The following is a 25,530-nucleotide window of genomic DNA, read 5'->3' as shown; positions in this document are numbered from 1 at the left end:
TTTATTAAACTAGATTATGACTGGAACCACAGAAGCCTTTTCCTTCTCATACCTTTGTCAAACAAACAGAAACCTAAAAATGTTTAAACATTCTTCTGCTTTTCAGTGCTCGAAATTGGTTTTCATTAACCATTTTTAAAAACCTGGCAGTCAGCGACTGTTTCAGCAGTACCTGATAAATCGGGTAACATCCATTCCAGAGATGACAGAGCTGCTGGTGGTGTTCCTGACAGGGCAGCCCCTCTGCTGGTCTTAACTGGGCCAGGACTAAGTTCATGGATCTCAGACCCTGGACTCCTGACACATGCCCTGCTCCATCATGCCACACTTGCCAGGAATGCCTGAATCTTTTCACCAAACCCTTCCTTTTTGCTCAACTCTGAAGATTTCTGGCCAGATCTGCTTGTCAGTTTCTCTAGAGGCTTCATGAACTGCCCAGATTGTTGCTTTGATTCTATCAAGTGTGCTTGGTCAGCACACTCCACCTGGTCTGGAGAAGCTCTTCTTTCACCTCTTTTACTTGGTTAGAGACTTCTCCAAAGGTGCCAATTCCTTAACTAAGCTTCTTGCCCTGGACCATTCTTTTTCCTGATTAACATCATCTGCCAGCCATTCTGTATTCCAAATGCTGACAATGGCTGCTCCCTATCCTTAAATATGAAGTTCTGGGAGTTCCCGTTGTGGCTCAGGGGTAACAAACCTAACTAGGATCCATGAAGATTTGGGTTCAATCCCTGGCTTCTCTCATTGGGTTAAGGATCCAGCGTTGCCGTGAGCTATCATGCAGGTCAAAGACGCAGCTTGGATCTGGAGTTGCTGTGGCTGTGGCATAGGCCGGCAGCTGCAGCTCCAATTCAACCCCTAGCGTGGGAACTTCCGTATGCTGCAGCCATAAAAAGATTAAAAAAATAAAAAGTGTTTAAAGAGCTGGAAGAAAAGGAGCAAAAGAATAACATCAGATGCTTACTCTGAAGTGAGTGCTTTATATAGTTCATTTCATCCTCTCATCTACTCTATGGAATTGGTGTTATTATCATATTATGAAGAAAAAAAAAAAAGAATGGAGAGGTTAGGAAACTTGCCCAAAAGATACACAGCTAATTAGTACTGGAATCAATCAAGATATAAATCCAGAGTTCCCAGTGGGGCTCAGCAGGTTAAGAACTCAACACAGTGTGCATGAGGATGCAAATTTGATATCTGGCCTCAATAATGGCCTGATGTTGTCACAAGCTGTGGTGTAAGTCACAGATGTAACTCGGATCCAGCATTGCTGTGGCTGTGGTGTTATCAGGTCTGTCCACTTAATGACCCAGAAGGTTTTTTCTGGGCTTCCTGGTAATGAGCTACCTGCACCTGGTGCTTCCCCATAGTGGGAGCAGCTGGGCATGGCCTCACTTCATGCATAATATCCCAATACTATCAACATGGGAATGCAACTCCTCAAAACAGGTGGTGCCCAAGTCCAGACTGTTTCTCCTCTATTTACAAGGACACTCTCATGTCTGCCCTATGAAAAAAAAGAGTGATGTTGAGGGTAGGGTCCCATTTTCTGGAGAACAAAGATGGTGGGTCAATCTAGCCCCAATACATCTCTCTGCAGGATGATATGGCCTTGCTGGTTTATTTCACAAACCTCCTTGTCCCAACATACTTCAGACTTCCTATTGATTGGACCATGGGTGGCTAACTAACCTAAGAGTAGTCAGTCCATACTTTGCTCACTAGCTGAAAATTATAGCCTGGAGTAAAAAGATGGATGTATCAATGAGATTCTTCCTTTTAGGGAAATAGATAGGGAGTACCAAAAGGCCTGGCCATTTAACAGCAGGAGCAGTTGCTGGAAGAGTGTCAAAAAGTGGAGTAAGAGTGATAGGAGCTCATGCCACGTGCAAGAGAAGCTAAGGGGGAACTGGGAAAAGGAGGGTGGGCCAGAGTGCAGAGAAGCAAACCTCAAGAAAAAGGAAGTAAGAGAATAGCTAAACTCCAGAAAGATTTTAGTATTATGTTTATTTTGGGGGAAGGGGATGAGAGGCTTCTAAATCAAGTTTCAGATTCCATTACACATTTCCATCATTCTTTCACTATCCTATCTCCCTAGGACTTTAAGTTACATGAGTGGATTTTTGTTCCTTGTTCTGTGTAAGCCTTTAAAGAAGCTATGGTAGCTACTGTTTGGGGCTTTCCTCCAACCCTCACATTGTAACACATTCTCATTCCTGGCCACAAAGAAGGAAGGTGGACATGTCCAGTAGGCTTTTGGACATAAAAGGCTGACATTTGGGTGAGAGTTTCATTGGAAAGAAAGATTTTAAGTCATTATCATATAGAAAAAAACAAATAAGGAAATAATTTTTATAGAGCACTTTCAACATATTAGGTATTGTGGCATGTTATATGTATATCAGTTCATTTTTACAATAACATATCTAGAGATTTTGACATGAGGAAACTGAGGCTTAGAGAGTTTAATTGACTACACAACCACACAGTGGGTACGAATCAGAGCTGGGATCCCATTCCAGGAGAGGATCTATCTACAAAGCCCTCCCTCCAGCCAAGCTTCGTGGGCTCCCAGTTCATGGTAGAGATCAGAGACTGGAACTCCAGGCCACTCTGACTCTTGAGAAGGGGAGCTAGTGACAAAAAAGCCAAAGCCAGAGGAGTAGAAACCCCAACTACCCTAGTGCTCTGGAAGCTGGAGGCGGTAAGAATTTTAAAAAGCAAAACGTAGCCAGCAATGAAATAGGTCAAAAACGTCATGGAGGAAAAGGAGCGAACTCGATTTGGGAAGTAGAAGCTCAAGTGCGACTCTGGTGAGAAGCGAGTTCTGCTGGTGCTGAAAGCAGAAGCCAAGTTTTATTGAGCACACACGTTCATAAGAATTGAGTGAGTGAGGAGCGCGAGGAGACTATGGGGACAGAGCAGGTACTACTGGACTGTCAACGGAAAGGAAGGAGGATGAAACTCAGAATTGGGAGTTCCAAGAAGAAGCAAACATGGTGGGATTAGCATTGGATAGAAGGGGCGACTTTTGAAATAGGAATTAAGGAGGTAAGGTGTCTTAACTGGTATAAGTCTGTGCATATGTGAGAAATTGACGAATTCAAGTATTTGAGAAGAGGGTAAAATCTGTAAACGTAAAAAAAAGCAAGATGAGTTACAGCACGTCAGAAATTCTTGTACATGTTTTTCAAGCTAATTTTTTATCCTCATTTTACAGAATGGGGACTCCACTTCAGAACCTTGCTCAAAATCCAACTGCAGAGACCTACTCAAGCCGGGGTAGTTCTGAGATCAGCCTGCGGGTCTAGGTCATCTGTGAGTAACGCGCCCCCGCCCGGGGCGGCGGCCAGGAAGAGCCGGAACTACACTTCCCAAAGTGCCCGGCGGGATGGGGCGGGGCGGGGCGGACACAGCCTCCTTCCCAGAAGCAAAAGCGGAAACAAAAGAGTCTCACCGGCGTCCCCGCCCGCATACTGGCGCTGGGGCGCACTCGGAACGGGCACCGGCTCCCGGAGCGAGCGAGAGAGCAGCAAGCCGGGACCCGCCCGGCTGAGCCAGCCGAATAGCCAGCGAACCGAGTCCGCAACGATCCCACGCCTCCGAGCCCCGAAGCCGTCCCCCACCGGCCAGTGTCCCCGCTGTCCTCCCTGACCCATGGCGCTGAAGCGGATTCAGAAAGTGAGTGCCGGGGCCCGGTCTGGGGCGGGGGCTTCGGCCCCCTGCCCACGCTGAGCCCGGCGGTGGTCTGAGAGTTGTGCCTGGAGGGAACGTGAAAGGAGGATGGGCCGGGGCGGGAACCAGGGGCCAGGGATGCTGGCGGGGCCAGCGGGCACCCGACAGGTGAGGTGGGAGCAGCGGCAGGTCCCGGGCGCTGGAGGTGCTGGGAGGCAGGGGGCCCGCCGTGCGCTCTCTCAGGAGCTGCGCCCGGAGCCCCGGCCGGAGATCGTCCTCGGTCTCCAGACCTTCCCGAAATCTGTGCTTCTCGGTCGTGCCTGAATTTTGTCCTATACCGGGCGAGTTTTGGCCCTTGTCATGCTGCTTTCTCCAAGCTGTTTCTTAAGCCCGTTCTCTTTTATGTTCTTGTCTCCCCGGACTCCCGGGGAGGGCAAGGAAGGTGTGGTGGGCCTGCAGCCTTCCTCCGCGGAGCCCTTGGATTTGTTCTTTCTCTCCTCTGAGGTTGGCTCTTGCTCAGATGCCCGAATGGGCTGGAAAAGCCTGTTTGGGGCCGAGAAGCCTCCTGCCCCTTCTATTTTGGTCCCTCTGCTGCTGCCACTTCAGGTCACATAGCTGTAGTGAAAACATAGTTGCTGATACACAGCAAGATGACCTCCTGGCTGTGATTCATGGTAAGTCAAGCCAAGCAGGTTTTTTTTTTACCCCTCATGATAAACTTAGGTGTAAAGTTTGAGACACAACAGAAACTGCCACAAATTTAATTGTTTGATGTTTTGACACATGGGTATAGAATGAGGAAGAAATGTGTACGTTCATTAAAGAAATGTTTGTCTATCCCAAACGCAGTGTAAGGTATTGTCTTCTCTTGCATAGTATCTATTGCTACTGTCTCTCACGTGAACATCTTACAAAATTGGGGTTGGGGCATTTTCTTTCTGTTCACTTTTACTTCTTGTTAGGTGATTTGGTCTGTTCACTGACACAAGTTTTAGGTTTTATTGGTATGTTTCATGTGGAGAACATTGAGAATTTGTTTTATTACTGGGAGTTAGGTTCAGCAAGTTAAGCCAACAATGGACAGTATGTTTTGTAAAGGATTTCAGAAGAAATCCTACCGAAAAAATTTATCAACATTTTCAGGCATGAATCAAAAGAACAGTGATAGAGATGTTTTCTTAGTCACCATTGGTGGCATCTTCTGGTACAGAGGACAGCAACTTTCTAGAACCAGCCAATTTTGGGGGGGGGGGGAGAGTCAAATACTAAATCTGTGGAATATTGTTAGTTTTTATACTTTTTAAAGTTCCTCTCGCTATAAAGCCCATAGCTAATGATCAGCATTTATTGATTAGTATGTTTTCTGGTTTGAAGATAATGCAGTTACACATTTTTTTAATAGATAATTCTAATCTGAATCCTCACTCAGCATCTTTGCCATGCCTTGTGTACTTATTAATGATGATGTAATATTGGCTCTCATTTGAAGTAAACCACACACATTTTTCCAAGTAAGTCTTAAAAATTACATTTTCTTCTTCCCTAGTTGTGAGAATTTTTTACAAAGCTTTACACATATAATAGCTTTTAAGTAGTGTAGAATTTGTCCACAGTAGACAAAAGGAAATTGTCATTATTTGTAAATATACTGGGCAACTATCAATCACCATGCTGAGCCAGTATATTTGATTTGTATTTATAATATGGCATATACCCAAATCATATTTTCAGCTCTTAGTTTGTAACAAAGTTGTCTGGTTAAAAAAATATTCTTACGTAGAATTGATGTCAGATCTGTAACAAATTGATATTTTGGGGAGGAGATTTGGGGTCACATAACATCCCATCTCTATGTGTCAGTCTTTGGCTTTCCTTCTCTGTTGTCAGAAAAGTTGACTTGCATAAATCTCTCTTCCATGTTCAAACAATTCCCTCGAACTTTAGAAGGTATTTGTTTTGATTCCCCACTTTTCCTCTTGCCTTACCTACCCCCTTGATTAAAAAAGAATTCCAGAGAATGTGTGCTGTTTGCCATATGAACACTTACAAAGCCCTATTTGATAGCATCATTATACAGATTCTCTTTGAATTTTGCATGCTTCAACAAAAGAAAATGCATAGTAATGTTTGGCCTTTCTTTTTAAGTGTATTAAAGGAATACTGTCAGGTGCCTTCCAGGTCCTCTGGTTGTTATTTTCCTGTACCTGCAGTGGCAGCCTATAGAACTGCAGAACCTCAAAGAACTCTGCAGTAGTAGAGTGGAGTGGAGAGCAGAGGAACAGCTTCTAGGATAGTGTATCAGAATCACCTCTGAGAGATGTATTTCAGGCTGTCCCCACTGCTGTCCATGACTGCTGTCAGTGTAGAATCCCTCAGATGGGCTGGGGTGGAAAGAAGGCTGAGAACCACTGACATTCTAGTTTAGTCTCCTTGTTAGTCAGAGGAGTCTGAGGTTTGGAGTGGAGTGCTTTGTCCAAGTTAATCTCTTAAGAAGTGATTTGGCATATTTGAGAATGTTAAAAAGTTCATGACTTCACATTTCTTCACTTCATATGAAAAGATTATGGATGGTTGAATTAAAATTGTATGAATATACAAAGCATGTGGAGATGAGTGCTTAAAGTATATTTTTATGCTAGAGTATGGTAAATGATTTAATACTCTAATTTAGACATCCAGTGCCAGTTTTTGCATTTCAGCTCATAAATTTACACACTCATGCCCTATTTTTAGATACAGTGGAAGATGTTATCACAGTCACCTAAATCACTGAAGGGAAGAAATTTGAGCAAAGTCTAAGGAAAGATAACTAAAGCATGTCTGAAAAAAGAGGGCAGTTTTCAGCAGGGCATTTGCTATTTTCTAGAATTAGTTTTGAATGTTTCTTCTGTTAATACTGTTTTCAAGCCTTGGTAAATTTTTTGGAAATCATTTTTTGAATTACAGATGTTATATCACAATACTGAATGTTTTGAAAACTGGAAAGTTAAAAAAAAAAAAGGAAATTTAACACAATCGTCATCGTCTGAGTGTATTTATATTTCCCTCTAGATTTTATTTGATAAAGAAATTGTACTAATCACAATACTAAATGATATGATCTATCTTGAAAAATTAAACAAAAGAGTTTTGTTTTACAAATATAGCAACACAGGTGGCTATTCCTTAGTGTATAGTTTTGTCCCCCAAATGGAATATTTAATAGTCAATTTAACTTAAAACGTATATGTAAATTAAAATACAACATAATGGGAGTTCCATTCTGGTGCAGCACATTAAGGTTCCGGTCACTGCAGTGACTCAGGCTACTGCTGTGGTGTGGGTTTGATCCCTAGCCTGGAAACTTCCACATGCCTCGAGTGCAGAAAAAAAAAGAAAGAAAGAAAAAGAAACAACAAATTTATTTTGAGCTGCTGAATTTTTGGATTTGTACAATTCCACATTAGACTGACTGTTTATGTCAGTCTAAAAATCCTTAGGATACTTCAAAAACAAACCAAAAAAACCCCAGCCCTTTGTGGAGAGAGCATCAAATGGGAGAAGAGAAGCAGCTCTGGTTTCTGTTCCCAGTTCTGTGACTTACTAGCTTGTTTCTTTATCCATGTAGTGACACTGCTGATAACTACAACCATCACATATAATATATAATGGTAACTCTGTGCTAGACACTGTATTAAGTTCATGACACATATTCCTTTATTTAATCATTAGTAGACTAAGAGGTAGAAATGATTATTATCCCAATTTTACAGATGATGAAACTAAGGCACAAAGATGTTGAGTAATGTACTCAGAATCACATAAGTAGTATGTGGCAGCACTAAGAAGTCCATACCAGGCAAGTTGACTCCGGAGTCCCTGTTAACTATTTCAGTATATACAGATGGACGCACATCATATCTCTTGTACTTAATGAAAGACATAGAGTCAGATGAGTTTATGGATGTGAGTGTTTTGCAAACTGGAATGTTCTATACAAATGTAAAGTGGTATTATTGTAATTAAACCTTGGCACATTTAATCATTTTCACTGACACAATCACTCAGTGTGTTGATTATGCATTATAAATTTCTGCTCTAAAGTAATGTGCACTGGATCAGTTAATGTGGTAAAATAATAATACAACATTGTTCGTCTTTGTTGCATCACTTAAAATTTTTCTCCTCCAAGAAGATTTAGAAAAACTGGTTATAATTCATAAATGTTCTGTCAAAAGTATTATTTCACTTTGAAGTTTTCATTTGAGGAAATGGTTTATGAATTGATCTAGCCATTTAGTTCCTATAATGACTTTGAGTAGTAGTCAGCAGTTCAAATTGCATGGATATGTTAGAAAAACTTTCAGATTACAAGAGTACAAGACTACAGGTGCCTTCAGTAAAAAAGGATATAACTTTTTAAAGAGTTTTAAAAGGAAGGCGCGTGATATATGTGGTTCTTGGTAGATAAATAGATGGTTTGCCTTGAGATGAAAGTGTTCTTTTTTTAAAGAGCCACTGTATGAATTTTCTGCTTTTGAATCTTGGTAATTAAGCTCAATCTTCCTCTTGCCCATAGTATCATGATTTTTCTTTCTTTATCACAACAAAGTTATAAAAAAGACAAGATAACCTATTCTGGTTTAAAAATTCTGAGGTTCCTTCTCTGTGGAAATAAAGAGCATAGATCTAAATAAGGTTGTTTGTGCCTATTTCAGGAAGCCCAGCACATATAATAAAACCAAACTTAGCAGGATGTGGGATTGCCTCCAGCCAAGCAGAGTAGCATCCTTACTCTTTTTAGTTCCCTGAAATACATGTAGAAAACATGTTTAATGAGCATCACTAATCAAAATGATCAGCCTAATACTTTCTGTCAAATGGAGTTAATGATTATCTGGCATGTATCAGCACCACCCACCCCATTTTTCAAGAGTGGATGAACTGATATTATATTTAATTAAAAACCAGCATTGACATTTTTGTCCTCTCTCCTGAACCCTGTATGCTAGATTGAAAGATACTGGAATATAGCATAACCCACATTTGCAGGGTTTCGGAGTTGGAGGGGTCTTTAGGCTACCTCAGAATAAATGAAGGCTAAACAGGATCTATTTCGGGTCTGTTTTGGTCTGGATGGCCTCAGAGTAGCTGAGGGTTTTCTTCTGGATTTAATTGGGTTCTGGTATTAAGCTGTGAAGGTTCATTTTCCCCCGCATTAGACAGTGTAAGAGGCTCCTATTCAGGAGTTGTCCTTAGTTGAGGGAGGAAACCATCCTGAAACACCCTGTCTGGTGCTGCCCATTGGATCTCCGCCATGCTCTGCAGCTTCCTGTCTTAACTCTTTCTGGATGTTCCCCCCCCCCACTGTTCTCTATTCACATCATCCTGTTTGTGTGGCTCTTCTCCTTCCCTGACAGCACATTGCCTGTTAGATTCCTAGTCTCCTTGCAAATTTAGAAGAGCCTTTCTAATAGCAGTGAGGTGGGGGGTGGGGGAAGAGATGGGTCCCTCACCTTAAACTTAGCAGTAAAATTAACCTGATGGTTCTCACTCCAAGTGGCCACTGCCTTTGGTGAGCAGTTTGGATTGCTCTAGAGGGAAGCCCTCAGACTGGGTGCCCTGTGCTCGTTGTTTTTCCCTATACTAGGAAAACTCTTGCTTCCCCCAAGTTTTGTTGCATTGTGTTTTCATTTTCATTTAGTTAAAATTATTTCCTAATTTCCTTTTTTATTTCTTTTTTGATCCTTGGGTTATTTAGAGGTATATTATTTATTTTCCAAATAATTGGGATTTTACAGAGCTTTTTTTTTATTCTTGATTTCTAATTATTTGTATTGAGATCAGGAGAATAAGTGTTATAATTTGACTCCTTTAAAATTTTTGAGACTTCTTTTATGGCCCAAAATGTTGTCTGAATTTTTTACTTATTTAAGCAGTAATAAAACCCTTCTGGTGTTACACATAGCTTTTCAATGGACAGTGTTTAATCATTTCTGGTCTTCATTTTGCCAGTGTCTGGTTGGAATCTATGGAACCTAAGCTATGTCTAAGGAATGAGTGCTAAACTAAGGTTTACACCTTCCCAGTATCTTCACCCACTTTTGTGAGCTTTCAGAACAGGGGTGACAGAATCAGTTGAGAGGATTACAAACCGCATTTCAAAAAATGAAATAGGAGTTCTCTTCATGCCTCAGCGGAAGTGAATCTGACTAGCATTCATGAGGACACAGGTTTGATCTTTGGCCTTGCTCAGTGGGTTAAGAATCCAGTGTTGCCATGACCTGTGGTGTAGGTTACAGATTTGGCTCCAATCTGACATTGCTGTGGCTGTAGCATAGGCCGGCAGCTACAGCTCAGATTCAGCTCCTAGCCTGGGAACCTCCATGTGCCGCAGGTGCGGCCCTAAAAGACGGGAAAAAAAAAAAAGGAATAGAAAATATTAATGCTTTGGTATGGTAATGGTGGTGTTGTTTCATGAAACCTTTGTTTTAGTTATCATGTGTGTTCCCGTGTGTGTGTGTGTGTGTGTGTGTGTGTGTGTGTGTGTTTACTAGGTTGTGGTGTATGCTGTTTTTCTTGTTATGAATTGCTTTAAGGAAAATTTGGAAATCATTGTTCCATAGCATAAACTCTTTAGGTAAAATCAGTATTGTCAAAAATACATGCCATATTCATACAAATACACATATATGTATATACATGTATATATAGAGGAAGCAAATGAACATGTATCCTCACATACAAACACTCATACACATATAGATAACACACACAATGTAAAATATTCTAGTCTTGGAAACATTTCTCTCTCTCTTTTTTTCCCCCCAAAGCAAACTTAATGATAATTTTACTATGGATTACTCATGGAGATTTACTAAGAGAGGTCTAAAAATTAGATGCATCCAGCTTCATCTGTGCATTGCTTTGGGTTTTTTACCTTTTTTTTTTTTAAGTTCTATTGAATTATAGTTGATTTACAATGCTGTGATAATTTCTGCAGTACAGCAAAGCGATTCAGTTATGCATATACACATACCAGAAAACATTTCTATTTGATACAAACTGTCAATGCTCATTGTTTTCTACTACAAGTAGCAGCATTTTATAGTTATTGATGTACAACTGCAATATTCAAGAATAATACTAGATGATACTAAGATTAATTTATTATTCAAATACTTATTGAGTGCCTACTCTATGCCAGTTATTAGGGATAGAGGTATAGGAGGGTAAATTTGGTAAATATTGGTAGATAGGTTTGTGTTTTAAGTAGGTTTTGAGAAGTAGGCTGCTAGCTTTTTTTCCTTCTCCCTGAATCACTATCTTTCTTGATTACTATGAAATAAATAGTAACTTTTGATAATGTAGCAATTAAAATGCTTTGTTGCATGTTCCATAGTGTGACAATTCTATGATGTATTTGAAAAGTTGTATATAATCTCCTATCATGTTTTTCTTGCTTCTCAAAGTGTCTTTGAACATAAACCCTCTCAGAGCTTATGAAATAGTATTCATTTCTAACCTTTTATAAGGTATAAGTCTCCTGGGGAAAAATAATAAGAATTTCTTTTCATTTCTTCACTCATCACACTTTTGTTTCTCTTGAGCATGGCTGAAAATGTGCAAATGGCCTTAATTCAATACTGGGGCATTGTTGGCTCCAATGTCAGTTGAGAATAATGTGCTCTAGTTATTGCAGCCTTGAGGTGAGTATTGTTTTGGGGTGGGAAGAGTGCTGGAGTGCAAGTCAGATGGTCTGTGCCTTTGTCCTAGCTCTGGCTTTGTGACCTTGACCAAGAAACTCAGTCTTTATTTTCTTTATCTAGAAACTTAATGAGTTGAATTAGATAACTTCTGGGTCTTTTCTGATTTATAATATTAGACATTCCTAAATAATGTCATTTACCGTTTTCTTTTGGTTCAGCAAACAGCAAAAATGGTCACAAAAATAAATATTGCGCAGTGACATTGTGTTCTACTGCTATGTGAAACTTAAAGTTCTATTTAGATTGTCAGAATTGAAATAAATGTGGGCATCTTAACATATAATATGAAATTAATGAGTCTCTAAAGATGTATTGCTTTTGATTAAAGAGTGTTTATTTGTGATGCAAATAAGATGTATCTCTGTTTTTGTACTAGTAACATAATGTGCTTTTCTAATTCCATTTAACACCTTTCTGTTTCACAGGTATCTTTTCTACTTTAGAGATTATTTTGTCCACATATTTAGACAACTGCCTTATATGTAGATTTTTTTAGATTCAAGTTAATGCATTTATAGAGTACCTTATGTATATAAAGCATATACAAAAATGTAATAAGGAGATATATAGAAAAATAAGATATAACCAGCATTATCTAAGAAACTTAAAACTATTAAGGGTATGAGATGTACCATAACAACTGGGTAGACTTAGGAAAATACTAAAAGGAAGATACAACATACTTGAGCAGGAAGAGAGTCAAAGGTGGGAGAGACCAAATCTATTTAGGGAAAATCAGAAAAAAGTCTATGGAGAAGATGGATATAAGTTTGGAAGAATGGGAAGCATTTTGAAAGGCAGGGAAGCCAGGTTCATAGGGGAGCTACAGAAATGAAGGCACTGGAAAGTGCATAGCTAATTTGGAAAGGAACAGATAGTCCGGCTTTGGGAAGCATTCAGAAAACAGTAGACCATAAAAGTTCATCTTGTGGAGGGCCTTGAAGACCCATACTGAGAAATGTATATTTAATGTAGAAGTTGGGAGTTCCCGCCCTGCTCAGTGGTTAACGAACCCGACTCGTATCCCTGAGGATGTGGGTTCGATCCCTGGCCTCGCTTGGTGAGTTAAGGATCCAGTGTTGCCACGAGCTGTGGTGTAGGGAGCAGACACAGCTCGGATTTGGCATTGCTGTGGCTGTGGTGTAGGCCAGCAGCTACATCTCCGATTCATCCCCTAGCCTGGGAACCTCCATATGCCATGGGTGCAGCACCCCACACACACACACAAAAAAAGACAAAAAAAGTAAATGAATAATATAGAGTTGGGAGCCACCGAAGGTTTTCAAGTAAGGAAATAACATTATTAATCCTGTTGCTGGGTATACATTCTTGCCCTCATAGCACATGAGATACTTTATCGTTTCTAATTATAGACTTGTTGTATATCATGAAAAGGGAAGTACAGAGTGCCATAGGAATATGGTAGGGACCCTTTGGAGGGTTTGAGGAAAGCTGCTTTAAGGAAATGATGTTTAAGATGAGACATGAAGATAAAAGTAAAGCAAATGAGGTGAATGAGTGTGTGTGGCAGTGGGTGGTGATTAGAAGTCTTCTATCTAAAGGGAAATCCTGTTTGAAACTAGAGAGGCAAGATAGATTTTGGGGAATTGAAAGTCATTGTGACTGGTGGAGAGAGCATGGGGAGGAAGGTGGTTGCACACACAGGTTAGAGAGGACTCAGATTCTGGAAGCCGTTTTAGAGATTTATAAATCTTCTATTAAGGCTAATGAAAACCATTGAAAAGGTTTGACATGGTTCTTTAAGAAGATGTTTTTTTGTTTTGTTTTTGTTTTTCGTTTTTTTTTTTTTTTTTTTTGGCTGCGTCTGCAGCATGTGGAAGTTCCCAGGCCAGGAATCAAACCCTTGCCACCTCAGTGGCCCAAGCTGCTGCAGTGACAATGCTGGATCCTTAACTCATAACAAGAGAAATGGTAAGACAATATGTCAGTTAAGACAGCAGTGCACTTGTTCAGGTGAGATCCAAGAGAGTCTAAGCTAGCATGGTGGCAGTGGACATTCAGATAGAAGGGTATGTAATAAAAATTATAAGGTGTGTACCACCTGGCTTTTTTGAGTTGGTGTAACCCACCACACCTACCCCTGCTTGGCCCATCAGGTCATATCTCTAAGGCTCAGTAGTCTGGGCAATATCTTCAGACTCTATCTATTGCCCAGTCTGTTCTCAGATTCTTGAATAATGTCTCCCTGGTTCTAACCTTTGGTTTCTTATCCTGAAATGTCCTTCCTTTGGCTTTTCTCAGGCTCTTCTGCCCTTTGGATCTGTTTTTCTGTATAATGGGCCTCCTCCTGGGATCCTTTCAGTGGGAGAATATGGACTGAAGGAGAATCTGAACAACTTGGTACTGATTAATGTAGTGGGTAGGAGGGTGGGGTGGGACATGAAGGGAAGAAGGAATCATGATGATCCCAACGTTTAGAGTCAGGTTCCTGGAATAAGCGCTTTTTTACTATAATACTTAATAAAGTAAAAAAAAAAAAAAAAAAACTTTTATCAATTAGACTCAAATATAGTCTTTCTTTATTGGGAGTTCCCTTTGTGGCTCAGCAGGTTACGAACTCGACCAGTATCCATAAGGATGGGGGTTCAATACCTGGCCTTGCTGAGTGGGTTAAGGATCTGGTATTGACGTGAGCTGTGATGTAGGTCGCAAACAAGGCTCAGATCCTGCATTGCTGTGGCTGTAGCATAGGCTAGCAGCTGCAGCTCTAATTCAACCCCTAGCCTGGGAACTTCCATATTCCTCAGGCACGCACGCCCCTAAAAGGCAAAAATGTGTGCGCGTGTGTAGTCTTTTTTGGGATACCTTGGAGTTGTCTAAGATATAATTTTATTTATGTAATTCCCACAAAGGAAATGTTACATATAAAAGGAAGTGATCAAGAATCTTCTCTTTAGGAGTTCCCGTAGTGGCGCAGCAGAAACAAATCCCACTAGGAACCAAGAGGTTGTGGGTTTGATCCCCGGCTTCCCTCAATGGGTTAAGGATCCAGCATTGCCGTGAGCTGTGGTGTAGGTTACAGACGTGGCTCGGATCTGGCATTGCTGTGGCTCTGGCATAGGCTGACAGCCGTAGCTCCAATTCCACCCCTAGCCTAGGAACCTCCATATGCCTTGGGTGCGACCCTAAAAAGCAGTCACAAAAAAAGCTTCTCTTTAAAAGGAAACCATGTTTTAAACTAGAGTCAAGATAGCATTTTGGGAAATTGAAAATAATTACATTACAGCTGCTGTAGAGAGCACTGGAGGAAAGTGGTTACGGATCTGAGATATTGAGTGTAATGTCCCTAATCCTGACTTTAAACATTTATTCTAAATTGTGATCTTTACAGTTCAGATTCAATAAATATTACTTTGATGTGGCCAAGTCAGTAGTGTTATTGCTTTCTTTGTTTTCTTCCTTTTGTGTGAAATTTGGCTGCATTATCATTATTTTTAACAAACAGTCTTTGCCAGAGATACCTGATCTAAAGAGACAGCGAAGCAGCCAGGACCAGTTTATTGAAGTAAATTTGGTTCCTATAACTTAATTAATTGGATGTTGTCAGCATTTAAGAGTCTTCCAGAAAGAATCTTCATGGTTTAAAATAAAGATGTTATTTAATTCAAGGGTTTAGAGAGGTTCTGTATTCAGAGACATTTCTGAGAATTGTTTGACATCTCCCTATTGAAATAGTTCTAGTCAACTGGATAAGGAGATCAGAGTCTGAACTGTAAGCCCATGAAATGTTTATTTACAGACAAACCAAATATAGCTCGTATATTCCTTTAGAGACAACATCAAAAATGCAGTCCAGTAAGAATCACTGTCTTGTTTTAAGAGTGTTGAAACAAAGATGCTTGTGTCACGTTAATTAATTGCCAGTTGAGCCAGAATTTTTGAAATAATGCTTTCATATGCTTTGGATTCAGTAATTTAGATTTTAGACTGTAAATCAGTCCCTATGCATGGGCTGCTTAATGTCCTTTACAGACACCCAGTGGGGTATATATTGTATCTGTTATGGAGATTTAGACCTTCTGAATGTTGAAACTAGAGAACAACAAAGCATTTTCAGTCTGGTCAGCACAATTTTTTAGAGAATATTTACTGCATGGTGTCATATTAAGCCTGATGGTAAATAAGGCAACTCTAACTTGTTAGCTTTCCTTCTCCACTGTTGAGATTGGGCTGTGACCCTTCTGGGAGCTGAGAGATTAATGTAGGCCTCTCTTCTCTTACATTCCCTTCTTTGTTTCCTTTTTTATTTGTTTACTTTCTTTGAATTAGGCTGCCTCATCTACTTTTAGATTTTAAGTCCCCTAGAGGCAGGGACTGTGTCTAGGTTGGTTTTATAGAGAACACTCAGCATATTGTGGAGGTGTTATAAACATGCCATCTGTGCCAATTTAAAATTCAGTTTGAGGCCTCTCAGTACTTTTCTTTGTGTCTAGTTGGCTATAGAAATCTGAACTAGAATAGAGATCCTTAGCCATGTTAGGCTGTATAAATCCATTAAGTACATGTTTTTGTGGACTCATAGTGCTTTTATAGTGCCAGTCATAATATAGGGACAGTATCTTGTAATCTGCCTTTCATTACTATGTCTTATATTTTTATTTTGAAATTTAAATATCCTAAATAGTTTTTTACTTGGATTTCAATTGTATTAGGATAGAAAATTGCTTCACTAACACAGACTACTTTAGCTTGGGGCACACTTACCAGTTTTTTATGATATTTATTGCATGGTCTGTGTTTAAGATTGGTTTGTTTTAAGCTCACTTTGTCTCAAAGGAGCAAACGGAAATTGAAGCGATGTATTTCAATTTTAGATTTAAAAAGCCACTGGAAATGAAATTGAAAGATACATAAAATATATGTATACACACAGTGTGTTCTTTTCGTATATGGGTTTATAGCTTGTCTCATTATCTGATAGCCATCTTTCACATTATATGATTTCTTTATATATAACTGGCAGTAGAATTGCAGGGTCATTGAATATTCCTCTGTTCACCTTTCATAGTTACTGTCAGACTTTTCCTCTTCCACCAGTGGCACATGAGAGTTCCAGTTGCTTCGCGTCTTTGCCAACATTTTGTACTTCCTTTTTCATTTTAACTTTTATTTTGGAGTTGTAGCGACATAGCATTTTGGTTTTGATTTGCATTTCAGTAATGATTAATGGAGCTGAGCCCTTCCCCATGTGCATATTGACCATTTGGATAGCCTCTTTTGTAAAGTGCTTATTCAAGTCTGCCTTTGAAAAATGGATCCGTGAGTTCCCATCGTGACACAGCGGGAATGAATCTGACTAGGAACCATGAGGTTGCAGGTTCCATCCCTGGCCTTGCTTAGTGGGTCAGGGATCTGGTGTTGCCACGAGCTGTGGTGTAGGTCGCAGATGCGGCTTGGATCTTGCATTGCTATGGCTGTGGTGTAGGCCAGCAACTGTAGCTCCACTTAGACCCCTAGACTGAGAACCTCCTCATGCCACAGGTGTGGCTATAAAAAGCAAAAAAAAAAAAAAAAAAGAGAGAACGAACGAAAGATGGATCCATGGGATTTTTTTTTAAACATATTCTGGATGTGAGCCTTTTGTCAGATACATGTATTGCAAATATCTTCTATTTTATGGCTTACCTTTTCACACTTTTAATGTGTCTTCTTTGTGTACAGATAGATGTTCTTCTCTTTTTTTTTTCAAGGGCCACACCCGCAGCATGTGGAAGTTCCCAGGCTGGGGGTTGAATCGGAGTTACAGCTGCCAGCCTCCACCACAGCCGCAGCAGTGCTGGATCACTGAACCACTGAGCAAGGCCAGAAATCGGACTTGCATCCTCATGGATACTAGTCAGATTTGTTTCTGCTGTGCCACAAAGGGAACTCCCAGATAGATGTTCTTGATTTTAATCAAATCCAGATTTTCTCTTTTTCACTTATGGTTAATCCTCTTTGTGTCTTATTTAAGAAATCTCGGGGTTCCTGTTGTGGCTCATTGCTAAAGAACCCGACTAGTATCCATGAGGATGCGGGTTCAATCCCTGGCCCCACTCAGTAGGTTAAGGATATGGCATCTGAGCTGTGGTGTAGGTCACAGATGAGGCTCGGATCCTGAGTTACTGTGGCTGTGGCACAGGCTGGCAGCTGCAGCTCCAATTCAACCCTTAGCCTGGGAACTTCCATATGCCATGGGTGAGGCCCTAAAAAGACAAAAAATAAAGTGAAATAAAAGTGCTATTTTACCTTTCATAATTTAAACCTCCTATCTATTTAGAATTGATTTTTGTGTATTATTTGAGGTAGGGGGAGGTTAAAGTTCTTTTTTTTTTCCTATATAGATACCCTTTAGGAAATAGTTGCTAGGTTGACAAACAGCACCATCTATTGAAAAAAGTTTTCCTTTTCCCTCCACTAGAACGTCACTGTCTTCACTTTTTTTTTTTGGGGGGGGGGGGTCTTTTTAGGGCCGCAGCCGCAGCATATGGAGGTTCCCAGGCTAGGGTTGAATCAGAGCTGTGGCTGCTGGCCAACACCACAGCCACAGCAATGCCAGATCCAAGCTGCATCTGCAACCTACACCACAGCTCACGGCAGCACCGGATCCTTAACCCACTGAGCATGGCCAGGTATCGAACCTGCATCCTCATGAATGCTCGTCAGATTCGTTAACACTGAGCCATGACAGGAACGCCTCTTCACTTTTAATTTTTGAATTTCAGGTTTGCCCTTCCCCCGCCTCCCATTTTCAGCACATGGATGAAGTAAAGTTAAAATAAGTGCTCATGGTCCCACTCAGATGTCAAACACCGTCACTTTTACTTCTACGTGAGAAATGCTGTTTGACCTCAGAAAACTAAATATAGAACTACCATGTGACCCAGCAATCCCACTCCTGGGCATATATCTGGACAAAACTCTCATTAAAAAAGATACATACACCCTTATGTTCATTGCAGCACTATTCACATTAGCCAAGACATGGAAACAACCTAAATGTCCATCAGCAGATGAATGGATTAAGAAGATGTATATATATACATATACACACAATGGAATGCTACTCAGCCATAAAAAGAACAAAATAATGTCATTTGCAGCAACATGGATGGAACTAGAGGCTCTCATCCTAAGTGAAGTCAGTCAGAAAGAGAAAAACAAATACCATATGATATCACATATCTGGAGTCTAATATACGGCACACATGAAGCTTTCTACAGAAAAGAAACTCATGGACTTGGAGAACAGACTTGTGGTTGCCAAGGGGGAGGGGGAGGGAGCGGGATGGACTGGGAGTTTGGGGTTAATAGATGCAAACTGTTGCATTTGGAGTGGATAAGCAATGAGATCCTGCTGTGTAGCACAGGAAACTATATCTTGTCACTTGTGCTGGAACATGATGTAGGATAATGTGAGAAAAAATATATTTATGACTGGGTCACTTTGCTGTATAGCAGAAATTGACAGAACATTGTAAACCAACTATAATGGAAAAAAAATAAAAATCTATTAAAAAAGAAGTAAAAAAAATGCTGTTTATTCAAATTTGTGATGATATCCTAAGTTGGGTGTGAAGGATATGTTCATTTTTTTTATATGCAACTTTCTATATTGAAGCTTTATAGAGCCCTGGGGCACCACTTACATTGAAATCTATGTGAATGGCGCCCCTTGGAGTTGGTGCACTTGGCACGTGGGGCAAAATGCAGCAGTCCTCAGCGTTGCTTATAATAGCTGGTAAATAAAAAAAAAAAGAATACCTTTTTCTGTGCTCCAACAATCCACGTTTTAACAAATGAAGGTTAGGTATTGTGGTGTGCCCCAAGTTTAAAGGGCTAGAGTAAGAAAGAAACTCTTAGGCAATCCATGTGGCTTTTCAGAATTTCCCAGCTCTTGGAACCTTTTTAATGTTTCATATTTAAGTTTATTTTTTTATTTAAAAAGTAGTTTGTGTCAGTTAAGATATTTTATGCCAGTTTCTTTATAGATCATACTTCTGTCCTAGGAGAAATTTTTTTTAGGACTCCCTTGGGTATTCCAAACATCTGTGAACATATTCAGAAGGTGACCCTTGAGGCTTATAGCTACTATTACATGTATTTTCTTGGAGACACAACTACTTTTAAGTTTCTAGGACCTCTTTCCAAATCTGTTAAACTTTTATGAAGTTACTTTTTTCCACAAAAAATTTTCCTTGAATTTCTTGCCCCGGTTTAATTATCAACAACTGTGCCTGACCAGTGACTTGAGAGGTTTTTATTAGCATCATAGTCCTATACCATTAAAATAAATTTTTAAAACATTAGGAGTGTAGAGTTGGGAGGAGGGTATAAAATCAGAATCATGATCCCTTTAAAAAGGATGTGGAAGTGCTTAATAAACCTCTGCTGTAATTAGTTCATCTGGTTAAACTAAGCTTGGAACAAGTTAAAAAAAAAAAAAAAAAACCTCTGTCCATGCCACAAATTGCAGCTCTGTCCATGGGTAGCTCTATCATCAAGGATTGCCAGCGTTTAGAAGACAACTTTGAGACTAGGTCAGCTCAGCACTAACCCCTAACTCCTCTTGGAAAAGCAGCCCAAAGCTGTGTCCTGAAAGTAGGTCATCAGCTTCTTAAATAAACAATAAGGATGGAGTATTTAGAGTTTTGAGGTTTTCTAAATCAGAAAAGCCACAACAAAAATGTCTAGTAAGAATATCATACATTCTGTAAATTGAAAATAGTAGCAGTGGCATGTGTTTTTGATACCTTAATGATTAATATTCTTTGGAGATTGATTTCTAGATGTTATTTTATTTAAGGGCCACCCCATTGTTTTTAAGTGACCTGCACTACTCTCTCTTAACACTTGTTATTAAGATTTTTCACTATATGCAATCTGTACATCTACTTAAGGGAGTAATTAATTCAGATTGGATTGCCAAGTCTACTCATTTGCATTTCTGAAAAATAGAAATTTCAGATGTCTCTGCTCTCCTGATCACACTATTTCTTAAATTGTATTGTTTAATTCAGACAATATCAAACACCTTATATTGTGGAAGAATCCATGGATAAAGTACATAAAAGTCCTAGTTTTAAAATACCATTCTGGTAGAAGAGGGTTTTCTAAAGACCTTCAAGAGGTCTGTGAGGTCAAAATTAATTTCATAATAAAACTAAGATATTATTTGCCTTTTTCATTCTCAGTTTTCTCCTGGGTATACAGTGGAGTTTTCCACTTTAATGATATATGATGTTGTAACATTGAGTGCATGAACAAAAGTGAAAATTTAGCTGTCATTTATAAGCATGACTATAAGGAGATCTGAACATGTATGAAACAATGCCACTCTATTCCCCACCCCATTTGGACAATTATTACTATGAGGTGAAATTACTGGGTCAGATACCATATGCATTTTTCACTTTCATAGTTATTGCCCTCCAGAAGGTTCTATTTCAGCCTAACACTCTCTTCACCAGCAGTGACATGCTTTATTCCCCATCACAACCATGGATGGAGGTAGTCTAATATGTTGAGAATGGTTTGGTTTGGGTAGTGGCATTATGGGTTTTTGACTATTTCTACATTGCTCTTCCAGTTTTGTTGCCTCCAAAGCACTGTTTTGCTTTGCTTTGCTTTTGTAAGACACACATAAAACTTAAATAAAAATGAATAGTTTTAAATGCTTTGTCTTTTGAGATCTTTTACTTTTTTGTCTTTTTTTTTAGGGCAGCACCCACGGCATATGGAGGTTCCCAGGCTATGGGTCTAGTCAGAGCTGTAGCCACCAGCCTACGCCAGAGCCACAGTCACTCGGGATCTGAGCCATTTCTGCAACCTACACCACAGCTCACGGCAAGGTCAGATCCTTAACCCACTGAGTGAGGCCAGGGATCAAACCCCCAACCTCATGGTTCCTAGTTGGATTCATTTCTGCTGCACCACAACGGGAACTCCTAGACATATATTTTGGCAAAGAGATAGAACATTAGAAATTTAGACTCTCCTAGAAAGCCTAAGTAAGATGTGTAAATCTCATCAAAACACTATGTCATTAGTAGTAAGTAATGGTTGATGTGACTGTTAAGAATGTTTGACATGCTGTCAGCTGCCTCTTTCCTATAATAAGTGAGCTTTAAATAGACAGCTTAAGAACCTGGCCTTTGCAGGAGTTCACTTGTTGGATTTCCTTCTCTCTCTCTCTCTTACTTGTCCTTAGTCCTAACTTCTAACAAGAGGTTGAATCAAGACACAAAAATATAGGTACAAGATAATGAGTATTTTACTTTACTATTTTGAAGGGATTTGAAAGAATAGTCTGACATTTGAAATTTGAACACAATTTAAGGCTACTGCAAGTAAAATATGATTTGGGTTTTTAGTAAAGAAATAAATTTGTATTAATGTATATGTGGTTTATTCACACATACATTACTCTGTAAAATATATATGTGCACAAATATTTAAGTTTTTTAAACCACAATTAGAGGCTATCAATTTCCAATTAACTAGATTTCTAGTTAAAATAAGGGCAAAGAAATTCCACTTACCCGTTTGCGCTAATGTTTAGAAAACTCAACATGATGAATCTTTTCAAAAGCAATCTCCTAAAAGCCCAAATTAGAAAACTGTTAAATAAAGCACAGTCATTCTAAAGTGAGACTATGACTTAGAAACTGCTTCTCCCCCAATCGTTTAAAATGGTTAATTATATTATGCCACTAGAGAATTGGATGGTTGTTATTAATTGCATATTATCTTAATCTTTATTTGAATGCCAGCTCTGTGCTAAATACTGCCATGCATTTCATATGTGTTATTTCACTTGTTTGTCATAGAAACTGTGGATGAATGTCATAATGCCACTTGGTATTAAAGAAAACTTAGGCTTATAGAGAAAAACAAAGTTTTGCCCAAGATCACATGGCAAGTGAGCGATGGCATCTGGACTTGAACTTCAAAACCGTGCTTTTTTTTTTTTACCACTATCTTTTTTTTTTTTTTTTGGTCTTTTCTACAGCTGCACCTGTGGCACATGAAGGTTCCCAGACTAGGGGTCTAATTGGATCTGTAGCCGACGGCCTATACCAGAGCCACAGCAACACGGGATCCAAGCCGCATCTGCAGCCTACACCACAGCTCATGGCAACGCTGGATCCTTAACCCACTGAGCGAGGCCAGGGATCGAACCCGCAACCTCTTGGTTCCTAGTCGGATTTGTTAACCACTGAACCACGACAGCAACTCCCGATCACTGAAATCTACCTCTTCATCGTTTAATTAATTGTACCTGTATCAAAGAAGCTGCTAACTCCATTAGTTAATTTTTGTCAGGAAAAGAAGCACAGCACCAGCTGTGGAGGATAAAAACAAAACAAAACAAAAGTGAAAATGAAAGTACCAAGGTATACTGGAAAAGACTGGAAGACTTGGGAAGAGAACTGAGTTTGAGTTTGCACTTGACTCAATTGGTTACTTAGCCAATATATCACTTTCTTAGGACAACCTTTCCCTACCGCTGCTTCTTCCTTGTTTGTCTCTATTAGAACACTGAACTCATTGCTGTAATTACTGTATGGCAGTGATTCTAAGGTGCATATCTTTTTCATTTTAACATTTCTTTTTTTTTTTTTGTCTTTTTGCCATTTCTTGGGCCGCTCCCTCGGCATATGGAAGTTCCCAGGCTAGGGGTCGAATCGGAGCTGAAGCCACCGGCCTACACCAGGGCCACAGCAATGCTGGATCCGAGCCGTGTCTGCAACCTACACCACAGCTCACGGCAATGCCAGATTGTTAACCCACTGAGCAAGGGCAGGGACCGAACCCGCAACCTCATGGTTCCTAGTCGGATTCGTTAACCACTGCGCCATGATGGGAACTCCTCATTTTAACATTTCTGAAGTCTGGATGTGCCTTAAAATTGTTGGTGTCTTAAAATTTAATTGGCAGCATTTCTTCTTAATTATCAGTACATAAAATAAGGATGTGATTTACAGTCTCTGGCATCTTAGATCTGATGAATGTAGTATTTGTTTACATGTGTTCAAATGTTTACATCATTCCCACAGTTTTAAATACCAGGTAGGTGTTCTCCTCGTGCCTCAGTGGAAATGAATCTGACTAGTAACATACACACATATATACCAAATATATACAGTGATTTTCTGATTTCTAGTCTAATCCTTTTTTAAGCTCCTACCCTGTATGTTTAACTAAATTTTTCCTTGATATCACAGGGATCACAGATTCAGTCTATCAACTTACCAAATCAACATGTCGTTGTCTTTCTTTTTTTTTTTTTTTTTTTTGGCCATGCTCACAGCATGTGGAAGTTTCTGGGTCAGGGATTGAACCTCTGCCACAGCAAAGACCTTCGCTGCTGCAGTAACAACACAACACCCAGTCCTTAACCCACTGTGCCAGAAGGGAACTCAACATGTCTTCTAGTATTCCCACTTCTCAGTAAATGGTATATTTGTGAAGCTAAGAAGCTGGCAGATGCATCCCTAAAAAGCAAAAAAAAAAAAAATTGTTGAAGTCAGATCTGTTTCTTATATACCTAGAACTTATGTAAATTACCTCACATTCAATAGATACTAAAAAATATTTTGCCTTATGGATGTTAAAGAAAAACATCCCCAGGGATGTTAAATGAATTTTAACTCATTTAATTTTTTTTCAAGATTTGGAGCTGTCTCATGGAATTTAATCCTTCATTTCATACTCTTCTACATCTCAGTGACCAAGGACATTTTATGTTCCCACAATTGAATAGAACAACCTAAAATGATTTTTAAATGAATAGTCTGCCTTCGTGGATTATTGTGCTTGTTTCACTGGAAAAGAATTAACCTCAAGTATTTTTGCTTTGTTCCAGGAATTAAGTGATCTACAGCGTGACCCACCTGCTCACTGTTCGGCTGGACCTGTGGGAGATGACCGTAAGCTTTGCTCTCTTGCTAGGATTTTACTACCATTAATAATACAGGTTTGAACACTTGTTAATGACTCCAAAACTCCTTTGTTTGTTTCAGTGTTCCACTGGCAAGCAACTATTATGGGGCCTGTAAGTATGATTCATATATATGAAATTAATCCCCTCAGACATACTTCATTCTTGCCATTTCACCTCTGATCAGATGTTTGTGGCTAAGGTTGAATTTTTTTGTGTTCTGAATCACTTTGGGAGCAAAATACAAGTCAAGGATTTAGGGTGATTTTTCTAGAGCCATGGGGGCAAATATTCATTTGGATCACATTTACTTTGCCAAATCCTTGATCATTATGCATAGTAATGGATTGCCCACAATTTATAACCAGGCTATGTATTTGCTTTCTTTTTTTTGAAAAACACAAAAAGCCATTTGTTCAAAACTAAGCGTAATTACTCTTACTTCAACAGTTTTAGTAGGTTAGAAATAAGTTTGGTTAACTCAATAATGTAATAAGCACTATTTTGCAGTAAATTTCATCACTGTTCCTGTGTGTAAGGGAGAACCAATAATATATCAAAGTGGCTCTGTTGTTGCCACCTCATGAATTTGCCTCTTTTGTTGCATTGTCCTACACTCAAAATTACCTGTTGTTTTATGACTGGATTCTCTTAACAGTTCCTACCTTTGTTACGATTATTCCTTTCTATACCTGAGAAGCAGTTTTGACTTGAAGTAGGCTTTTCTTTCTTTGGGCAAAAATCTGATTGCATAAGAATGGACACAGACAGCTCAAATCTACTCTCTGGCTAAGAGTATATTTGTAACATGTTTCCATGAGCATCATTCTCTCCTCCCTCCCCTAGAAGAGCTTCATTTTATAATCCATAGAGTTTTTATTATAGCATGTTTTTGTAAGCTATAGAGTTTTTATCATAGCATGTTTAACTTTTAAGAAATACAAGTTATTCCGAGTTCCCGTTGTGGTTCAGGGGAAACAAATCCATAAGGTTTTGGGTTCTATCCCTGGCCTTGCTCAGTGAGTTAAGGATCTGGCATTGCCATGAGCTGTGGTGTAGGTCACAGACGCAGCTTGGATCCGGCGTTGCTGTGGCTCTGACATAAGCCAGCAGCTGTAGCTCTGATTTGACCCCTAGCCTGGGAATCTCCATATGCCAGGG

At 39.5% G+C, this 25,530-nt stretch overlaps 1 protein-coding gene across 3 annotated transcripts in view; it reads left to right on the top strand.

Annotated features, from left to right (window-relative positions):
* The first annotated feature begins 3,426 nt into the window (after positions 1 to 3,426).
* UBE2D1 (ubiquitin conjugating enzyme E2 D1) overlaps positions 3,427 to 25,530 on the top strand; it is a 32,406-nt gene continuing 10,302 nt past the window's right edge. The window contains exons 1-3 of one of the 3 annotated variants that reach the window (XM_047761248.1): positions 3,427 to 3,684; positions 24,295 to 24,358; positions 24,452 to 24,483. In XM_047761248.1, the coding sequence (XP_047617204.1) occupies positions 3,661 to 3,684; positions 24,295 to 24,358; positions 24,452 to 24,483 (120 nt within the window). In that variant the 5' untranslated portion in view covers positions 3,427 to 3,660. Of the gene's footprint in view, positions 3,685 to 24,294; positions 24,359 to 24,451; positions 24,484 to 25,530 lie in introns of those variants that run through there. The other 2 variants (XM_047761249.1, XM_047761250.1) reach the window with 2 other exon arrangements.

Source organism: Phacochoerus africanus, chromosome 15, assembly GCF_016906955.1.
Source record: "Phacochoerus africanus isolate WHEZ1 chromosome 15, ROS_Pafr_v1, whole genome shotgun sequence".
Classification (NCBI taxonomy): Eukaryota; Metazoa; Chordata; class Mammalia; order Artiodactyla; family Suidae; genus Phacochoerus; species Phacochoerus africanus.
This window is presented reverse-complemented; position numbering and strand designations above follow the sequence as displayed.